General features: G+C 40.9%; 1 protein-coding gene across 11 annotated transcripts in view; it reads left to right on the top strand.

The window, feature by feature from the left end:
- LOC114875500 overlaps positions 1 to 17876 on the top strand; it is a 210556-nt gene that overhangs the window by 633 nt on the left and 192047 nt on the right. For 10 of the 11 annotated variants that reach the window (XR_003789252.2, XM_029185858.2, XM_029185857.2 and 7 more), the window contains exon 2: positions 1200 to 1484. Coding sequence is in view for 10 of the 11 variants with exons in the window: in XM_029185858.2 (XP_029041691.1) it covers positions 1444 to 1484 (41 nt within the window). In the remaining variant the exon portion in view is untranslated. The remainder of the gene's footprint in view (positions 1 to 1199; positions 1485 to 17876) is intronic. The other variant, XM_029185855.2, reaches the window with a different exon arrangement.

Here is a 17876-nt window from a genome sequence, read left to right as displayed (position 1 = left end):
ATTATTATCTTTCGTAATGTATCGTCGAAAATAAATCATGTGACTTTATATAGTGTAACTAAATCACATAGTTATTACGCCATTTTGTATTAACTTCTTCCGCGGTCCGTAGGTAACTTATCTGCAGATTACCAACATTTTTATACGTTTATACTTATGAAGCAAAGTATAAGGTGCATGGCTCCAGAAGTAGCTACAAGTTTCTTTAAAACAGTTAATTATTGGCTTCCTTATCGAGGCCTGTAATTTATTATTTCGGAAGAACAGTTATTAATCAGAGGACCTAGGCAGCGTTCGCACCGACAACATTGGCAGCTAATTAATCAGCTACAGACGTATCTCGTGTATGTACAAGTAACGTTCAACGTTGTACAGATGATTATCGTTGTGTGAGTAATTATTCGACGGGAAAATTGTTATACGTTTCATTCGCGAAGAAGTTATTTATTTCCTGCCATTTTAAAGCGTAATCGCTAAAGACCACACGCGTTAAACGTATGAACGATCATCTTATTAATGAAATACTTTGACACTAATTATTATTTCTTCTTGTTCTACTTCAAATTTTTTGTAATTCTTCCTTCAATAATTCCGTGTTAAGTTCGTGACGTCAGCCATCACGGTATTTAATGTGTTCATTAACCTTGTCCTCTCGAGCAGGTAGAGGTCGAATTCATACGCGATTCGGAGCGTGTTGAACTACATGTTTACAGATAACAGAACAACGAGAAACGTCCTTTGACTCGTTCTGTTCGATTCGAACGTTTTCCTTCTTTTTATTCAATTTTTCTCACGGGGCTAACATGTCAATGCTATCGACATGTGTCTTTGTAAACGGGTTACGATTGCAGGACGTTCACCTGTATCGACGTGCAAAGACCTTATTATGCGTTAACGGATCACAGAAACTATAGAGGTTCTCGGCTCGCTTCAAACTTCTTATCGATGCGACGTTCTTGGGAGAAAATGTTTCCATACCATTGATAACGAGACATCAATAATTCACTCGTACGTTATCCGACGGGCATTATTTTTATTCTCCTATCTGTTAAATAAGAAAAGAAGAAATTGATAATGGTCTCTTCGCTTGTATTTCATTAATCGTAACGAAAAATATGTCAATTATATTGAAATTGACGACGACGCTACGAATGGTGCCCGCGTTAATTGTCCGTTTCTTTTTCTCCGTTGACGAATAGCGAAGTTTTTCACGTGTGAATCGATTAGAGGACTTTTTTTTCAATCGGGATAAATAACGTGTAACGAAATAAGAGAGAACAGTGGACGATCATGGTGTGACTCGGGTGATTAAACGGATCTTTCGGAAAGATCGACGAGGTTGACCGGTGGTTGTGTGGTGATTGGTTTTGGTGGTGGTGCTTGATACGCTCCTGGGAGTCGGAAGCCCGTTGGCACTTGGGCCTCGTTTACGTCAGTTTACTCATGCTGGGAGTTTTGAAGCGGCGCTGGAAGCCATCGAAAAGGTAAATAGTCTTTTATTTTCCTTCTTTATCAAGTAATTAGAGCGAACCTTACAAAAGGGGCAATTTAAATACACATATTCATGGTTGATAATTTAACCCTTTGGGGACGGGACATTCTTAAGCACAGCGTATAATTAATTTAAAGTAAAAGAAGTAATGATTCCATTCTTCAAAGCATATATTTTAAATCTTAACTGTCTACACGTATAGCTGTGCTTTTACAATATTCTGCAATATGTACAGAATTATAAATTACTATGGCAATTATTAATTATTTTAACCGCAAAGGGTTAAAACATATATCATTTGTAGCTGTAATTGTAATTTCTTTACTTTGTAATTATAAGTCCTAGGTTTATTTATTTTACTGTTACTTAAATTTCGAATTCCCACGTGTGAAATTCAGTTTTATTGAAACTCTGATTATAAAGATAACGGGTAAATAATTACTCCGTACAATTCCGGGAAATGAACGTAGTTCTTTTATCAAATTTCAATAATAACACGGTGTTACCTTGACGCATTATAGCTGGCCGGTGTAAAGATAAAGTAACGCTATATGACACGTTAATTACAAGTTAACCGGGTAAAATTATGGAACGTGGCGAGGGCAATATCCTGGCGCGATAATTAAACTTCTTACGAAAATATTGACCGGGTTATTATGCTTACCGGTAATTTAAGGGAACCATGTTATCGGTTTCGATGCCTCGATTCACGCGTTTATGATTTTAACAGAGCAACGGTACCGCAGATACCAATATTTAGGGCAAGAACCACCTTATTATGCATCACCCCGTTGCAACTAGTTATAATAGAACAATAGAACAATGGAATATCGTGGATGTAGCTAGCAACAATATTGTAGAATGAATGAATTATTAAACGTTCCATTCGGTTTGATTGAAATACAGAAAACTAGTCAAAAGATAGTTATTAATTCAAATGCTAATTAAGATCTCTAAAATTGAAAAATTTTTGTCACACTCGAAGGAGAGTAAAGTGGTACGATTGAGACTAAAAAAACGTGTCAGATATGTAGGTTGTCCAATTAAACGAGTCGTAACTGTTTCAAATCCAACGTTGGACTAATTGGCATGATCGATAAGAGACTTTCTCAATAAATAATCGACCGACCGTTTGTTCTGGGTAATTAAACTGTTCGTAGTTTGTTGAAAGTTCTAAACGAACCGTAGAGGTAGCATACGTGATGTTTTATATGATTAGTGTAATTAATCGAATACGATGCCTTACAGAATTACGTACTACAATTTGATTCATTAATTATAGCTTTCAGTAATTAATTACAGATAATTAGAGAATCGAGTTGTAGAATTAAAATGGAGAATATTATAATTGTGATATTTAACTGGTATTAAATACAGTTTCTATGAACAGTTGTTGATATATTCTAATTAGTTTTTAGAAAGTTAATTAACCTGACGAAAATTTCTATTTATCGAGTGTGTAATTAAATTTCTTTTCTGAATGACACGAAAAGCAAACCTTCGTAGAGACGAATAATACGTTGCATTGTTATGTGGTCAATTAAAATAACACGAACTGCGGAGTCATGGTAGCTTGTAACGTAATTGCAGCTCTCTAAATAATACCGTAACCACCATAACGTTTGTGGAATGAGCGCGACGAAGATGATTACGTTTAGTTCGGTGCATAACTTTGCATGGCAATGTTTACCCAGGCTAATTTAAACGAATTATCATAACACCTGCCGCGTGTTCCTCGATTAATTTTCATTAGACCGTAGGTCGAGCGGATCAACCATGATACAGTTACTATCAGTGAATATATTTTCCATACGTATACACATTATCTTAACATTGAAAAAAATTACACTCACCGCGAGGGACAGTAAATAATCGTTTAAATTAATATTATAGTAAAATTGAAATTAGTAAATGTTCCATGACAAGTAACACTCTTTGATAACATAAATTAAACTAATGATACCAGTTCTTATCAAGAACTCGATAGTTCCACTTGAGAGAAGATAAATTTCCTTATCTCAGAAAAATGCATAGCTTTTCTTGGATTTTTATGTCTCGGCTACTATTCTTGTTAATTATTAGTAGACGATGCATAAACTAAGTCTTTTACACATGCTCGCAACTTCTACTCACTTTCTGCGCTTATTCCCCTCTTGAACACGACCACTTGACGTAGGTACACGTATTTATTTGCTTTCGAACACGTTGCCCGCCTTCGTTCGCGTTGTATCCTGCTATTAAAGTCTACTTTGAGAGTTTTCAATGGGTTTCGTGGAGAAACCTAAGCAACGGTGTGAAGGTGGCCTTATTATTCAAGATCATTATTCAATCCATTATCTTAGAACACACAGGCTCACTTGTGGTACAGAAATTCGAACAATTTTTCGAATAATTTTGATAATTCGGATAATATTTTATATTTGCAACAACTGGTTTTAATTTTAATTTCACATGAGATAAACGCGAAGATGTGGATAGGAAGAATGAAATTATTCAATCAGTAGGTAATGCAGTTTTTTGAAACAAGAAGATTACAAGGTGTAAATTACGTATTAAATTGATCGAGCTTCTATCGTTAACCTGATGGATTTAATTTCCTGTCCAAGTGATTCCAACTAACGGTATCCGGAATTAAGTTCGTGTTCGGTCAAAATGCTAACTAGTGCGCGCGATTCTTCGCGTCTCGACTTGGAAAAAAACGTCTGTGATGCGTTTGAAATGCAGACGCGGCTGAAAACTAGTTCGTTAAGGAATTCAGTCGCGGAAAGTGCATCGTGTAACGTTAAATGCAATGACTGAAACGTTAGAAGTAATAAATAAAAATGGAATAAAAATCATTCTACGTAATTTTGCAGTGGATTTGTTATCGAAAAGTATTGTTATTTGATAAAAGCCGGCTTCTTTCTTTGACCGATGTATCAGTCTCGCAAAAATGCACGAAACGAGTGGCATGAAAGCGTTGAATAGGATTTCCACGAGGGTGTAATCTCGTTCGCAATTATATCTGTCGCGCGAGGGAAGCGCGCAACCCGATCAAGCGAAATCCTCTCTCGTTTCTGGATATTCTGGAAGAAAAAAAGGGCAGAGGCTCCTAAAGAGATTGCGATCTGCATGGAAAAGAGAATATACAGTCACGCTGGGGAAAATAAGGAAGGATCGTAATCGGGTTCCGTTGCACTCAGCTTCAACCAGCCTCTGACGAATGGAATAAGGATAAGTCGAGAATAGATGGATCATCGGTGCACATGTACAGAATATTTCGAGAACCAATATCTGAATAGAAAGAGGGATTCGTACATCATTTTACCATTGAACAGGTTTCTAGTCCAATCAGAATTTCGATAGATTTCACTGTACATATGTATCTCTGGTTTTCAAATGATTACAGAATCAATGCTATCTTTATCAGTTGTTAATCCATGGGAGTATCAAGTTATTTTTAATATAAATAGTAATTTAGAAAGGAATAATATTTCTGCGCGTAAAAGTTTATATGCAAGTGGTGGGGGGTTGCAAGCCACATATATGACTACTTTGGACATTTTCCCCGGGGATACCAATGGGGAAAGGTGGGGAGCCGGGACATCGTCATTTTCCCGAGGAAAACTGACTTGCTGCTGAGGGTACCTAATTTGAAAAGATTGAGAAATGAATTCGAACCAGGCCATTAACCATCGGTGAAAGAATCGTCTTTGTTGCAATTCCACGATTCAGTTGGCTCTCCACAATGGTCGAATGAAATTCCTCCATCGAATACTGGAGGAGCTGTTTCTGCAGTGCCAATTAGAAATGGCTCGGAACGAGCAAGAAATCTTACGGTACACAGCCGCTAAATTCCGACCGAGTTTCTGTTCCTCCCCTCGAAACTTTTTGCCCCTGAAAATACGACGCCATTCTTCGCCCGATTACCGAGCTATTTCGCGTTCCTCGTATTGTCTGTGCTCGGCAAGAAGAGAACACCGAGGTCCTTTGAAGCACGCGAATTCGTGCTTTTGATCGTGGCACGCTGCATTGTTCGAAATTTGGGTCGTCGAGGGAGAAGTAAAGTCAGCTAAAGCTTTTTCTAAATTTTGCATAATTTACAATCGCGGTTTGCGTCACGTATATCGTGGGTAAGGAAGAAAGTCGAGGTTTGAAATAGCAGGCTTTTAAAAATGTCCGCTAAATATGCAGCAGGAACGCGAGATATTTGGACGGTCGTGGGGAGACAGAGCTTCGTTATAGGAATTTCTTCGGGTTAGCTAAGCAGAAACGGTTCCGCTAGCACGCGTCCGAAAGAAATTATGCAGAGACGATTTAACTTTAGAATCTCCATGGCTACCGTCGATTGATCCTATCTTTTCAAAAAAGAAAAGATATTAGTTTCGAATTCATTTCATTCACGAGTTACGAGTCCCTAGCTATCAACCGACGAACATTTATCCTCTTTTTTAGAGCATGTAACAAAACGATCGTAAATACCGGAAGTTCGATTTCGACGGGTTTTATACCCGTGTCCCTTGAGAAGTTCGAACGCAGCCGACTTCCCTGAGCATCATCCCCTTTTACCTTTTGCTTTTCCGCTTCGCAATCCCATTCGAAGCTCCGGAGTTGGCTCTGTTTGTACAGAGCTCGAAACTCGAACCTCGTGTTAGTACCTTGTTTTCGTTCAACCATATGTTATTCTTCGAAAGGTATTTTAATTGAGAATGAACTTAGTTCGGGTACAGTGAGACCCTTTCAATTTGAACGTCAATGTTGGCCAACAGCGAAACAGAATTATTCAGCAGCTTCAGTAGGACTAGTAGATATACCTGACACGAAATGGAGGTCACTCGATTAATCATGTCGGTGTGGAATCAATTTTTCATCGAGTTTTAAAGTACTTCGAACGAATTTTGCGAAGCTGTATCGTGGGGGAGAGAATTGCGCGCATGCACCACTGGGTAAAAGGAGTAAAAATAGCAAAGGCTAAACGTCTGTTGCAGTGATTTCGTACATTAACAAAACAGAACATTTTGATTTACGAGGGCGCTATCAGGTGACTAGATTTTTGGAAATTTTTATGAAAATTTCGAGTCCTTTGGACTCGCTACATAGTCTCTCAGCAAATTAATAATTTGAAGGAGTAATGTGAGGGGAGAACTATTATAATACCGGAAGTTTGGGAAGATTCTCGGTTGGTGGATAGGGATTTGGGGCCCAATTAATTAAAATTAGAGCCCGTATTCTACAAGAGGGTACCTCCAGATTCCTATTTTATGCCTCGCTTTAAAATTTAAGAATCGTTTCGAAGAGGATGAAGCGGGATTTCGAGGTTTCGAGGGAACGCGCGTCGATCCATTACGCTTCTGCTCGCTGGCACGCGCGATGACGCGGGCATAACAAACAAATTCCGCCGGTGGAAACGCGTATCGTCTGCCAACTCGGTCTCTGGTGGATAAATTTAATTGCAAGAGGCGGCAGCGACCGCGAAGAATGACCTTACGACCGGTTCACCTTGACGATAATCACGCCTTGAATTATTCAGTTTGTTTAGTTGATAAGCCACCTACCTAATATATTGCTTCTAATTAGCGTTTGTCTACGCGAAAAAAGATTCGTAGATACGTGTCGTTGGATTAATTGCGTTGGTAGGCAAATTGTTCTCTTCTAAGATAACACATTTATTTTTACTCTTAATTAATGATGGACATTAGAGTTTAATTGTAAAGGAATAATAATATTTCTATTTGATTTGAAAAGAGGGCAATGACACTGAATTGTTAAATACTAGTAACAATTTTAGTTGAAACATGGATATGAGAAAGCTTTGTTTCATTATTTGAACGCAGACACTGGTGCCAAATAGTTAGCCCCTGAATTCCACTGGCGCAGAATTTTGGCTCTTAGGTTTTACGATCTTCGAAGAGTTGTTTTTCATAGCCCCCTGCTAGAGAGAAGTAATTTTGTTTGAAAAATTGTTTAAGGGGCGAAGGAGGTGATGGTGGAAGCTTAATCTTTGACTACTCTTGGAAGAGAGAGATGCTAAACGTGTCGATGTTACAATGAAAAATGTTATCGTATTAACGTCAGACTGTAAACGAATGACTCGCTGTTTTGTTTCTTCAAACAAAGCTTAATTATTATTAATAGTGCTTAAAATAAGAAAATTTCTAACTCGAAAATATTAAAAATGAAACTATCTCGAAATTTTTGAACGACTCGCGTAGATTTCATAGAATAGCAATTTTAGAGACAGATTCGCGTTCTTAATGGCTCGTATCCAAAATTCGCACCTATCTGGTGGATACACAGCGTTTTAACGAGCCGTCATTGTTTGTTGCGCTACCAGCAGGATTCTACTTCGATCTGTGACTTCTCTTCGTCGATATTTGCATTTTCGCCTCGCAACGGAAATTTTAAATGGTCGCGGAGCTATTGTATCGTTTCGTGCCGTGTTCAGACGCGGATGAACTTATCCCCTGCTCTTTTCACCTTTCCTCGGCTGGCTCGAATAATCGGGGACCGATCGCGGGTCGAATCAAAGGTCAGTGTGTACAGTTGCCTCCGTTTAGTAGACGGTGCCGTCTGATCACGAACAGGGTCGAGCGCGAAATTCCCCATAAGGTTTTCCGCACGTTTTCGCGCGACCATCTTCGCTCCTTCCGCCTCCTCTAACTGATTGTTCCTGGAAACTCACGTTCCACTTTCCAGCTCTCCTTTCCGTTTAATCCTCAATTAGAATCACCTGGAATCTAAATTCTTGCTGTTCGTTGGAAAAATGTTAATTTCCATCCATTTTCTTGTACACCTGAAAGGTGCACTTGCTGTTTTTTCGTTCGAATTTTTATGAATGAACACACGACGACGATTACGACCTTTCGCGGTTGAATGGAAGGAGTTCAAGAATGAGCTGGCAGTATCCTTCTCTCTTTTTTTTTCCATGTCGCAATCGTTCGAACGGGCAACAGACATCGCGGCGTTTCTTTCGAACACGAGACGGAAAGTGGCAGGTTTGTCGTGTCGTTTAATCGTCCACGAGGGGGCCATCGATCACTTCCTTCGGCATAGAGATTGATCACCGTTCCGAGCATCGGTTTCGCATAGACAACGACGGTATTGTCGGTGGGCGGTAAAGGTTGGCCGACGATTTAAGCGGCGTGTGAATCATGAATACGGCTTTAAAAGTCGTAACGGTACCTGCCCTGCGTGCATCGCGTTTTATAGAATCGCGTTCTCATACGTGTACCCTCGTACCTACTTCCATTGTATCTAATTGTTCCGACGATGGAATGGAATTCTCTGTATTGTCGGCGAAACCGTGAGGAACGTTTCTTCAGCGTGTCTTCGCGCGTTTTGTAATAGGATTGACCGAAGGAAATGGAAACGGGGACGTACAACTTTCCGTGGTACGTTAGGTCTCTTCGATGCACCATTTTCTCGCCGTTTCTTTTCAATTCGAATGTAAACTTTCGACGAAACGTTGAAAGTTTCAACTCGTATAGGTACGTGTGCAGCAGAGTTTACGATGGTAGCAGCGTGTTCGGAGTCGTTGCACGTATCCGCAAGAAATTGAATTATTACAGCCGCGCATCCAGCGAACGCGTTGGCTCGAAATTCTTCTTTGTTTAGCTCGCATTCGCGGCCCTTTTATTTCCCGGTAATTGATATCGACGAGCTGCAACGCTACGGTCCGAGATAATTTATCATTTCTACATTTCTCCACGACTTTCATGTTCCTTCGTGCCTCTCGAACTGCACGCTGCCCGGCCGCTTCGATGCATTGAATTATTACCTCGATACAGGTGCACCTGCAACCTGTAAACGTTCGCCGCGTACGGCTCTTCGACTTTACGGTGGTAGCTGCGTGTGCATTGCATCATTCCGGCCTGTTGCGGCACTCGAAAATGCACTCGGTGCGGTTTGTTGCTTGAGAAAACGACCGGAACATTTGAAACGTTTGCATACGTTCTGTAGAGAAAGAATTCTGACTGTTAATCGACCTCCACGGTTCTAAAGTTTCTTCTTGCCACACGTTCTTTCTGTTTAGTCTGTTTGATGAACATCGAATGCAGTGTAGAAAATTTCAGAGTCATTAGAGCGTGGATGACGTGACAATTAAAGCAACGAATCATTAGTCATATCAGAAATGAAAGATTCAAGGGTTAGACTAAGGGTCTCGTAAAAATCAATCGTCGAGTTTACGTGACTCGCGTGCGACTGTTTCCGTTAGACAGTATGACAAGCAAAAATACACCGAAGGCAGTACTTCCTGTTACCGGTGGTGAAAAAAAAAAAAAAATGGTCTCTTCTGTCGTTTCATGGTTAGGGAGCTCCCTTCATCGACCTCTTCATCCCCATGCTACGAGCCACGTAACCCCTCTCTAATGGATGCTCTTGTCACATAGTGGATAGTGGTCGTGGAGGTACCGACTGCATTTAGAAAGGTCGTTAAGGACTTATTATAGGAACGCGGTGCGTTACCCGTATCTCGAGGGTGAGAAGTAACAGGCTCCACCTCTTCACCCTCGAACGCTTGAAGCGCCTTTATTCGTTAAGATCCGTTCATACGAGACGAAACGAGCTTGTCTGCTCTTCGTTTATTAAACGATAATTTGCATTACGTCTTAAGTAGATTCAGAACGTCGACGAGTAAGGGGATCGAGTCAGGGGGATGTATTGCTGCTGGTGATTGAAGATCAGAGTCTATAACGATCGCGAGTTAAATATAATCAAATAACTACATTAATTAAACTATGAATACGTTTTCTCATTTCATTTATATAACGATTGACCCTTTTCCTAATAAAGTAGAAAATATAATGAGTTTCTTAACCCCCAGACAGTGGAGGGTCTAATTTAATTTCGTACTTCACATTACTTTCCTTTTCCAAATTTTACACTGCATTCTAAAAATTATTCTTCCAATTTGAGAAATCATATTCGTTTAATCCTTTAACTGCGGGTACTTTTAGATCGCTCTAATTTTAAATTATATTACTGAAGTGATATTCCACATATTTTAAAAGAGTTTTTTTATTGTATTTGTTTTATTTTTATTTTAATGCTATATAAGCCACAGCCGTTATTTGATATTAGCAAAAATTAACATGTTCATATACCACACCCGCCTCTGGCTATAATTTAGTATTAAAGGGTTAAAATTGTATGTGTATAGTGACGTGAAATGATACGTATTGTTAGTAAGAAAAAGTTTGTGAAGAAACCTTTATGCATGCACTTTGCAGATACAGAGGTTCGACAGTAGGCGTGTTCCTCGCGTGTTCGCAGGGAAGTTGTTGCCGCGATGCCGCGTATTTATAGGCGTCATGCCGTTTGCTTCTGTATTAGCCCAATTTGCTTCGCAACCCCCGGTGGCTCCGTGGCCACCCTCCAATTAGTAGATTAGTCGGAGCATAACGCCTCCGCCTTGTTGGCGCGATTCGCAAATTCCAGCCTCGCCACGGGTACGCTCGATTTAACGGAGCCGAAACCGCGAATTCGCCGAGGACGGTAGTATTTTTGGAAAAAAATTCGGACCCACTGGAAGCATCGAGCGCGTTGCTAATTTCTTGGTATCCTAACAACGCGAACCGCGGTTCCAGTTAGAAATATTTCTTTCTATGTAGAGTAACTTTTTGTGCACGCGGTATGGTCGACGTTAAATGCGCACCGAGCGGAAGAAGAATGCGCGTGAGAAGTTAAAAGCGTTGCCTGGTACACACAGAGACAAATGCTTTCAGGGAACGGGACGGTGTTTTGATTTTTCTTGCAGCGTTAATATTTCGTTGCTGAGAGTGTTCCGCGAAATTCTACGGTATGACGGCGTTAAAAAAGAAACGATAACCGCGAGGGAAAGTTCGTTGACAGAGGTTCGTGGCGCGAAAATTTTCTACCTAGAAATATATTTCGGATTACCGACCGTCCCCTTGACAAATTCGCTAACCAAGAATCGTTCTGACAAATACTTCTCTGGAAAGCAAATAATAATTTCAATTTTGAGAAGTCTGCTGTTGAAAGATCGATTTGTACATGCTTTGTTCGGTCGAGCGAGAGGAGGTAACAATACTGGTCAGACAGTGCCTTATTGATCACGAGTTTTACGTGAGCTATATTGTACAATAGCTGGAAACGATTAGAGAAACGTTTACCTCGAAGACTTTATCCATGTTATACAGAATGTTCCACCAAACCATAGGATTTTTAAAAAAGAAAAACCTTAAAATCTAGTTTCATTTCTTCTTATTAAATTGACAAATATTTGTTCTAACAATTTCCAAAATTTCCAATCATTCTTTTCATTTGCTGGGCTAAAAGAACAGCTTGAATCCTTCTTCGAAAGCTCCCCACAGACTGATGGTTCATTGTGTTGGCATGCAGACCGAAAATATTTTAAGTCAACGCTCTCCTCCATAACAGAACGCATCCCTCGTAAATGCTTACGTAAATATTGCGCTACAAACGAGTTGGAGTAGTACTGTCCCTTTTGTAGGGGCAATTGTACGTATGGTATATTAGACAGTTCATCGAGGCGACGACCTTACGGATGAAGTAGTAGTTAGTTTTCTCTTAAGTCGAATCCATGGGGGGATGTTTAAGGGAAACACAGAAGGGTGCAGGAGAGACATGCTCCGCTGCTTTTACGCCTTCGCTCGTTCCCTATTTTCGTGTTTCTCCGCCTTCGAGGCGGAACTAATAACCCGTAAATGACCCGTTACTCTTTCTGTATGAGTTACACGTACCACACGTCGGCTCGACCCACCGAACGAAAGGAAACGGCGACAAAATTTTGATAAAGCTACGATAAGAAATAATTTTCTGTGTATTTAAAAATTTCTGAGGTAATCTTTCAAATTAAAATTGGATTAGTAGTTCGTGGTAATTGGCTCTCGCTTCTCGGACCCGAAATTCGTTCACACAGAATTCTACGTAGTCGAAGGAGCCACGGCCTTTGCACCAGCTGCAGCTAAGAGAGGCGCACAGGAAATGTATTTCTACGGTTTGAACGATTCTATTTTTGAAGGCAGACAATAATGCCGTCTGCGCGTCGAAAGATACTCGCTCGAAGCCGAGCCTCTCTTTTGTCCAGGATCTCTTTCTCTCTCCCAGTTGTACCCTTAATAAAAGCTCGTAAAAGATTGCCAACTTTTGCTCGTGTCACGTGTAAATTTATTTCGGCCTCTCGCTCCAGAGTGCATAGTCGTAAAATTCAAATTTCCATACCTTTTCTCGTTTGTTCTCTTTTTTATTTTTCGACAGTTTTTGGCACCGATGAGCGGACTTATGGGGGGGGGATGCGAAGAACCCCTAGGACGACGCATCGACGAGAAATATCGGCGATAAACTTTCAAACGACGCGTGCCTTTTTACGAGGTCGGTGATAAAGGCCCTCGTTGTTATCTTCGCCAAACTTGCTTCCTCCATGATAACTGGATTTTTTTCTATCTTCTCGATGTAGTACCATACTCTCGTTGCGGAAGTATCGCAACACACCCCCATAGAAATGGAGTTTCTATTCTGCAAACCGAGTCACCCTTTGTTAGAAAGTTGGTCGTACGAAGTTCTTATGAACCTTCCGTTCAAGTTTCTCGATCATGAATCAAGAGAAGTGGAAGGACGAGGGGGGCAATACGTTAATATCGTGTAGTTATTATTCGAACGACGACTGGCGAACCTTATGGGAGAACCTCGGCAACGATGCTACAAAGTTTCCGCGGTAAGAGTTGATTGTTTCGAGAGATATCATCTTTTCCCATCGGAGCCGGGCAAAGTTTAAAGCCTATTCTGGCGGAAGCGGTTAGAACACCGAAACCACTTCCGGCCGGAGGAGACAATCGGCTTTCAGTAGGGTTCCCCTGTATTTTAAGAGCACTCTACCGATGAAAACCGAACGGGAAGCTAAGCGGAAAGGAAGTTGCACAGTTGCTGCTCTCGTATCGATTTCTTTCCGTTTAACCACGCATAAATTGCTTTATCTCGGTTAAATCGATAAAGTTTTCTCACGAACCCGTGATTTCTTCCATTCGTCTCGTAAAACGTACAAATGTTCCATATAAAAAGATGAGGGATCGGAGGTGCGTTAACTTTGCCGTCTCTTCAAATCTGCATCAGACTTCAAACCTAAAGTGTCGCCCACTTTGCTATACGAATCTCTTTAAAATTTTCATTTCAAACGAGCCGCCTCTTTACGACCTCGAGGCGCCACCGGCTCGCTTTCTGTTCTTCTTCTTTCAATATTCACGCGACAAAATTCCCGCCAGAGGATGCTTTCAAGGTATTAAAGAGATGATGCAGCTTTTCGTGTCTTCGTTCGCCTCTCCTCAGTTTAACATTCTACATAGAAATAATTCATCTCTAAAGGGTTAACGGTTATTCGCGTATTATTCTCCTTAGAAACACCATCGTTCTTCCCCTTTATCGAATTTTTCTATTATTAACGAGATACTTTGCGAGCACGCGTAATCGGTACTTATTAATACTCCCGGGAGGATTCCTCTGAATTGCAATGTTAGCGAGTGCATTGCTGTTAAGTGCACCATCTTAGAGAAGGATTATAGACGAACGCCTTATGAATAGCTCGATAAATCTCCGCGCTCGATACCGTTCGCTGTTCATGTGTTGGTTTTAAATGCTCGTTTAGCGCTCCGGCCGATTTATTACGAGATTATCGTACCGCCTCGCGATCTCCTGCGGCTGGCAACGAAAAAACGACCGTGAGACTTTCAGCGATCGTTCGGCTTTTTCTTGCTTTCCACCTGGAAGCTTAACCAGGTACCGCGGCACGAGGAAAGTGAGAGGAGGCCGCGAGATATCGCGTATTTACCGACGCGACTCGAATCCTCGTTCGGGATTAATTAAGATGTTTGAAAGCCTGATCGATTCGTTCCGCTTGTGCAACTTGTAAATCCGCCGCTGAATAATACCGTGATGTTTTGCTCGAGATCTTGGAAATTGTACCAATTAATTTTATATAATAGGAGTCCTTAAATAACGAATTTGGATTACAGATGGTTCTGTTATCTAAAGAATTTCATAGTGCACCCTAGGTGCATCCTGGGTGCATCAAGGTCGCTGCAGACTTGAATATTTAATTACTTGTCGGCACGTATCTCGCCTTGACTCGAGCTTGCGAAGAGACTGTTATACGTCGTCTCATTATATGCTCTGGTTGCATTGTACAACTCCTTTGGAGTTCCTAGCAATCCCTCGAGAGAGCTTTTAGAGGTCAGTCTATTCTTACCTGACTGTATTTGCACTTCCGTCTACCGAAATACGATTCTCTATGCACTGCCGGCAGCTTTAGCGCGACGCTCTAAGATCATAATTTGCATACCTATGATATTTCGACGCGTTCAAGTTTCTCTGCGAGGTCATTAGTTCATCGCGTAAATCAGAATAATTAGGTAAACTATTTGAACATCTGGCAAGCAGAATTCGACTCGTATTCTAATTGAACTCGAAACGGAGCGTTAAAGAGGCGATTCGGGGTAGAGCCGGTGTTTGCAAGGGAAACGGAACCGTTTGTCGTTCCATTTGCTATTCTCCGAACAAACGAAGTACAGTGCCAGGGTGAAGTCCGTTTGACACGGACACGAATGCGTATAAAACCGCACACGAACGCATCCGAGAAACTAGCGAACCGTGTTAGCCAGGTGAAGTTTGCTCGAGTTGGGTGTATGCCGAATAAATAAGATTCTGTCTCTCGGGTGTAGCCTCGTTGAATATTTCCAGGATTCCATTACTTACCTACCATATTGCTCGACTTGAGAATTTTTCTCCGCCAGTGAAAGAATTTGCAAAATCTTCCAAAATCTTTTATGCTTTCCTTTTTCAATATTAGAAAATTGTCTAAAATATTTTGGATCATCTTTTCTTTTTTTTAAATGAAGAGACAAGTTTGGGACGATCCTCGTATTTTCCTATTACCGTGACACGGTCGAACCCCTGACCGAATCCGAATATCGTCGGCTGGAGGTTTATTGATTGGGGAGGCTCGGGGTTGCCCCACCCTGTTCTTTGCTCGCGAATATAGTTCACCAGTTCGCCCTCGGCATTACTGACCTACTACCACACGAGCACCGTTCGCAAGACGAGGACTGTCTTCAAAGAGAATATCCGAACGAGTCGAGGAGGAGCGGTTTCAAAGGCGGATCCCTATCGTGCACGTTCAATACGGCGAAGCTTCGAGTACGATTTCCAATGAGATCGGCTCTGAATCGACGTGTGGAAACGCGAGGAAAAAAAAAGAAGAGAAGTTGAAATCGAGCACCTTCGAGACTTTCACGGGAATACTTGCGTGAATAATTTTTCGTCGAAAAAAGAACCGAGAGCGTTCGGCTCATCGAGCAAGCGAGGATTTTCAAGCGTGTATACGCGTTAGAGAATTGATCGAGAAAATCAGAGCGGGAAACAGCTGAAAAGCTTGCGCAAATAGAGCGAAAAGCGAGTCGGGAAATTGATTTTGAGCGGTGATGAAATTTCTTTGAAAAATAGTTGAATTCTAGAAATACTGTTTCGCAACGACAAGTGTTTCTCCTTGACCGCGTTCCATGGCTTCCGGCTTGGTCACCAAATAATCAGCGATAGGGTTAATGCATTCATGAAAGTTTTCCGCTCGTCGAGTTGGTGTACATGGCTCGTAACTGGATATTCGTGGCGAGCATGTTTTCCAGAATGTTTCTCCTTGCATTTTTCGCAATGCATATCAAGCGAGAACATCGAGTGCATCGGCTCCTCGAAAGAGATCACTCGTTTTCAGCGCGGACCTTTGAAGAGAGGCGCTTTGAATCCGCTTTGTGTGTGGAATGATAAAAAGTCGGCTCGTTACTTGCCCTTCTTGACCCGTGCTTTATACTTACAAGAGCTGTTCGAATACGATTAAAATTCCTTTAATTCCATCGATGTAAAGAAAGGGCAAATAATTAATTAAAATTTTGTCAAACGAAGAAGTGTCGATTAAATGATTAATTATGATACTTATGTGAATATCAACGCGGAATCTGAAAACGCATGTAACAATGTTTCACGCGTCACTATTATTGTACAAGAATTTCACAATAATTCACTGCTTTTTATCGTATTCGTTTGTGGAAGCGTTTACTGCGGTGAAAGACTTACAATCATTACAATGTTACGGAACACGAGGAATACAATCGTTCTGAGTGAATGCCGTGATAAATGCGCGTTGCGTAAGCAATAGGTGTACCACTGGTAATCTATGATCTTCTGCTTATCGTGACTGTTACACGTGGAATAATAATCGTAAATTAGCGATAACGGAATGTGGAAACGAAAAATTCACACCACTTATGAAATTTGAATTTTATTCGAAGACTTTGGTAACTCTCGTGACACTTGGTGTAACTTCCATCCTCCGTTAAATTTTAATCAAGTTCCATCAAGTTCGTTCCGAGACTCGAAGAAACTTAAGTGGAACAGTAGACCGAACAGGAATTCATCTCGTAGCGTTGAATTAAGGATACATCGCAGAACTTGGTGAATGTGTCCTGACCGCGTTTCTTTCTTCGTTACACTTCCTCTGATTAAAACCTGCATTATGCACCAACTCGCGAAATTCGGGCAAAAAGGGGCGTGGTCTTCCAACGTGTACGGATCCGGTTTAATAGCTCGAGAAAGGGTAGCAGTCTCGAATTACAATTTCAACGATTTTTATTCAGGAGCAACGAGAGTGTAGGAACAAAAGTGTTTTTGTTGGAACTTGGTCTTGATCGTTAGGAACAGTTTAATTATTAGCAATTTTTAACTACAGTTTCTTTCTATTTCATCAGATATACTAATAGATCTAATAATGGAAAGAATAAACAGGGTCAGGCATTGAAAACTGTAGGAGTTATATTATTTGGTACTCACGATCAAAAAGGCACTTGATTGTACCAGAAGAGGTGCACTTGAAGCAGCCACTCCCAGAAATATTATTCATTCTATTTATTGTGGGAAGCAGAATTGAAATCTGTAGAAGTTCAGAGCTCTGTCAAATCGATTGATTCTTATACAAGTGACAGAGCGTTTTATTTCGAGAAATTGCAAGAATTTTATCTCGTTTCCGCTCCAATACGTCCAAGATTTATCCGCTCGATGCATCATCTTTCAGAAGACAAATCAAATCTCGAAACGTATCTGGGAGAGAGGCTCTTCTCTCGCGAAGGATCAATTGAAAAGTTTTTTCATTTAAAAGGATGGGTTATTTCAAGAACAGAATTCATAGAGGCAGGTGCTTGAACCCTGACCCTCGCTTTATCAACAACCCTTACATGCTTTTAACTAATAAAAGGGTAGTCGTTTAGGGACAGGTAGTCGGGCTGTTTAAATTCTCGAAATTCTTTGGCGGGCACTCTGCCCCTGCTATTTTCGATCCATAAGGATCCCAGAACCCTTAGGAATGGGTATTTTTAGTCGACACCTG

Source organism: Osmia bicornis, chromosome 2 (assembly GCF_907164935.1).
Source record: "Osmia bicornis bicornis chromosome 2, iOsmBic2.1, whole genome shotgun sequence".
In the NCBI taxonomy this organism is placed as follows: Eukaryota; Metazoa; Arthropoda; class Insecta; order Hymenoptera; family Megachilidae; genus Osmia; species Osmia bicornis.
This window is presented reverse-complemented; position numbering and strand designations above follow the sequence as displayed.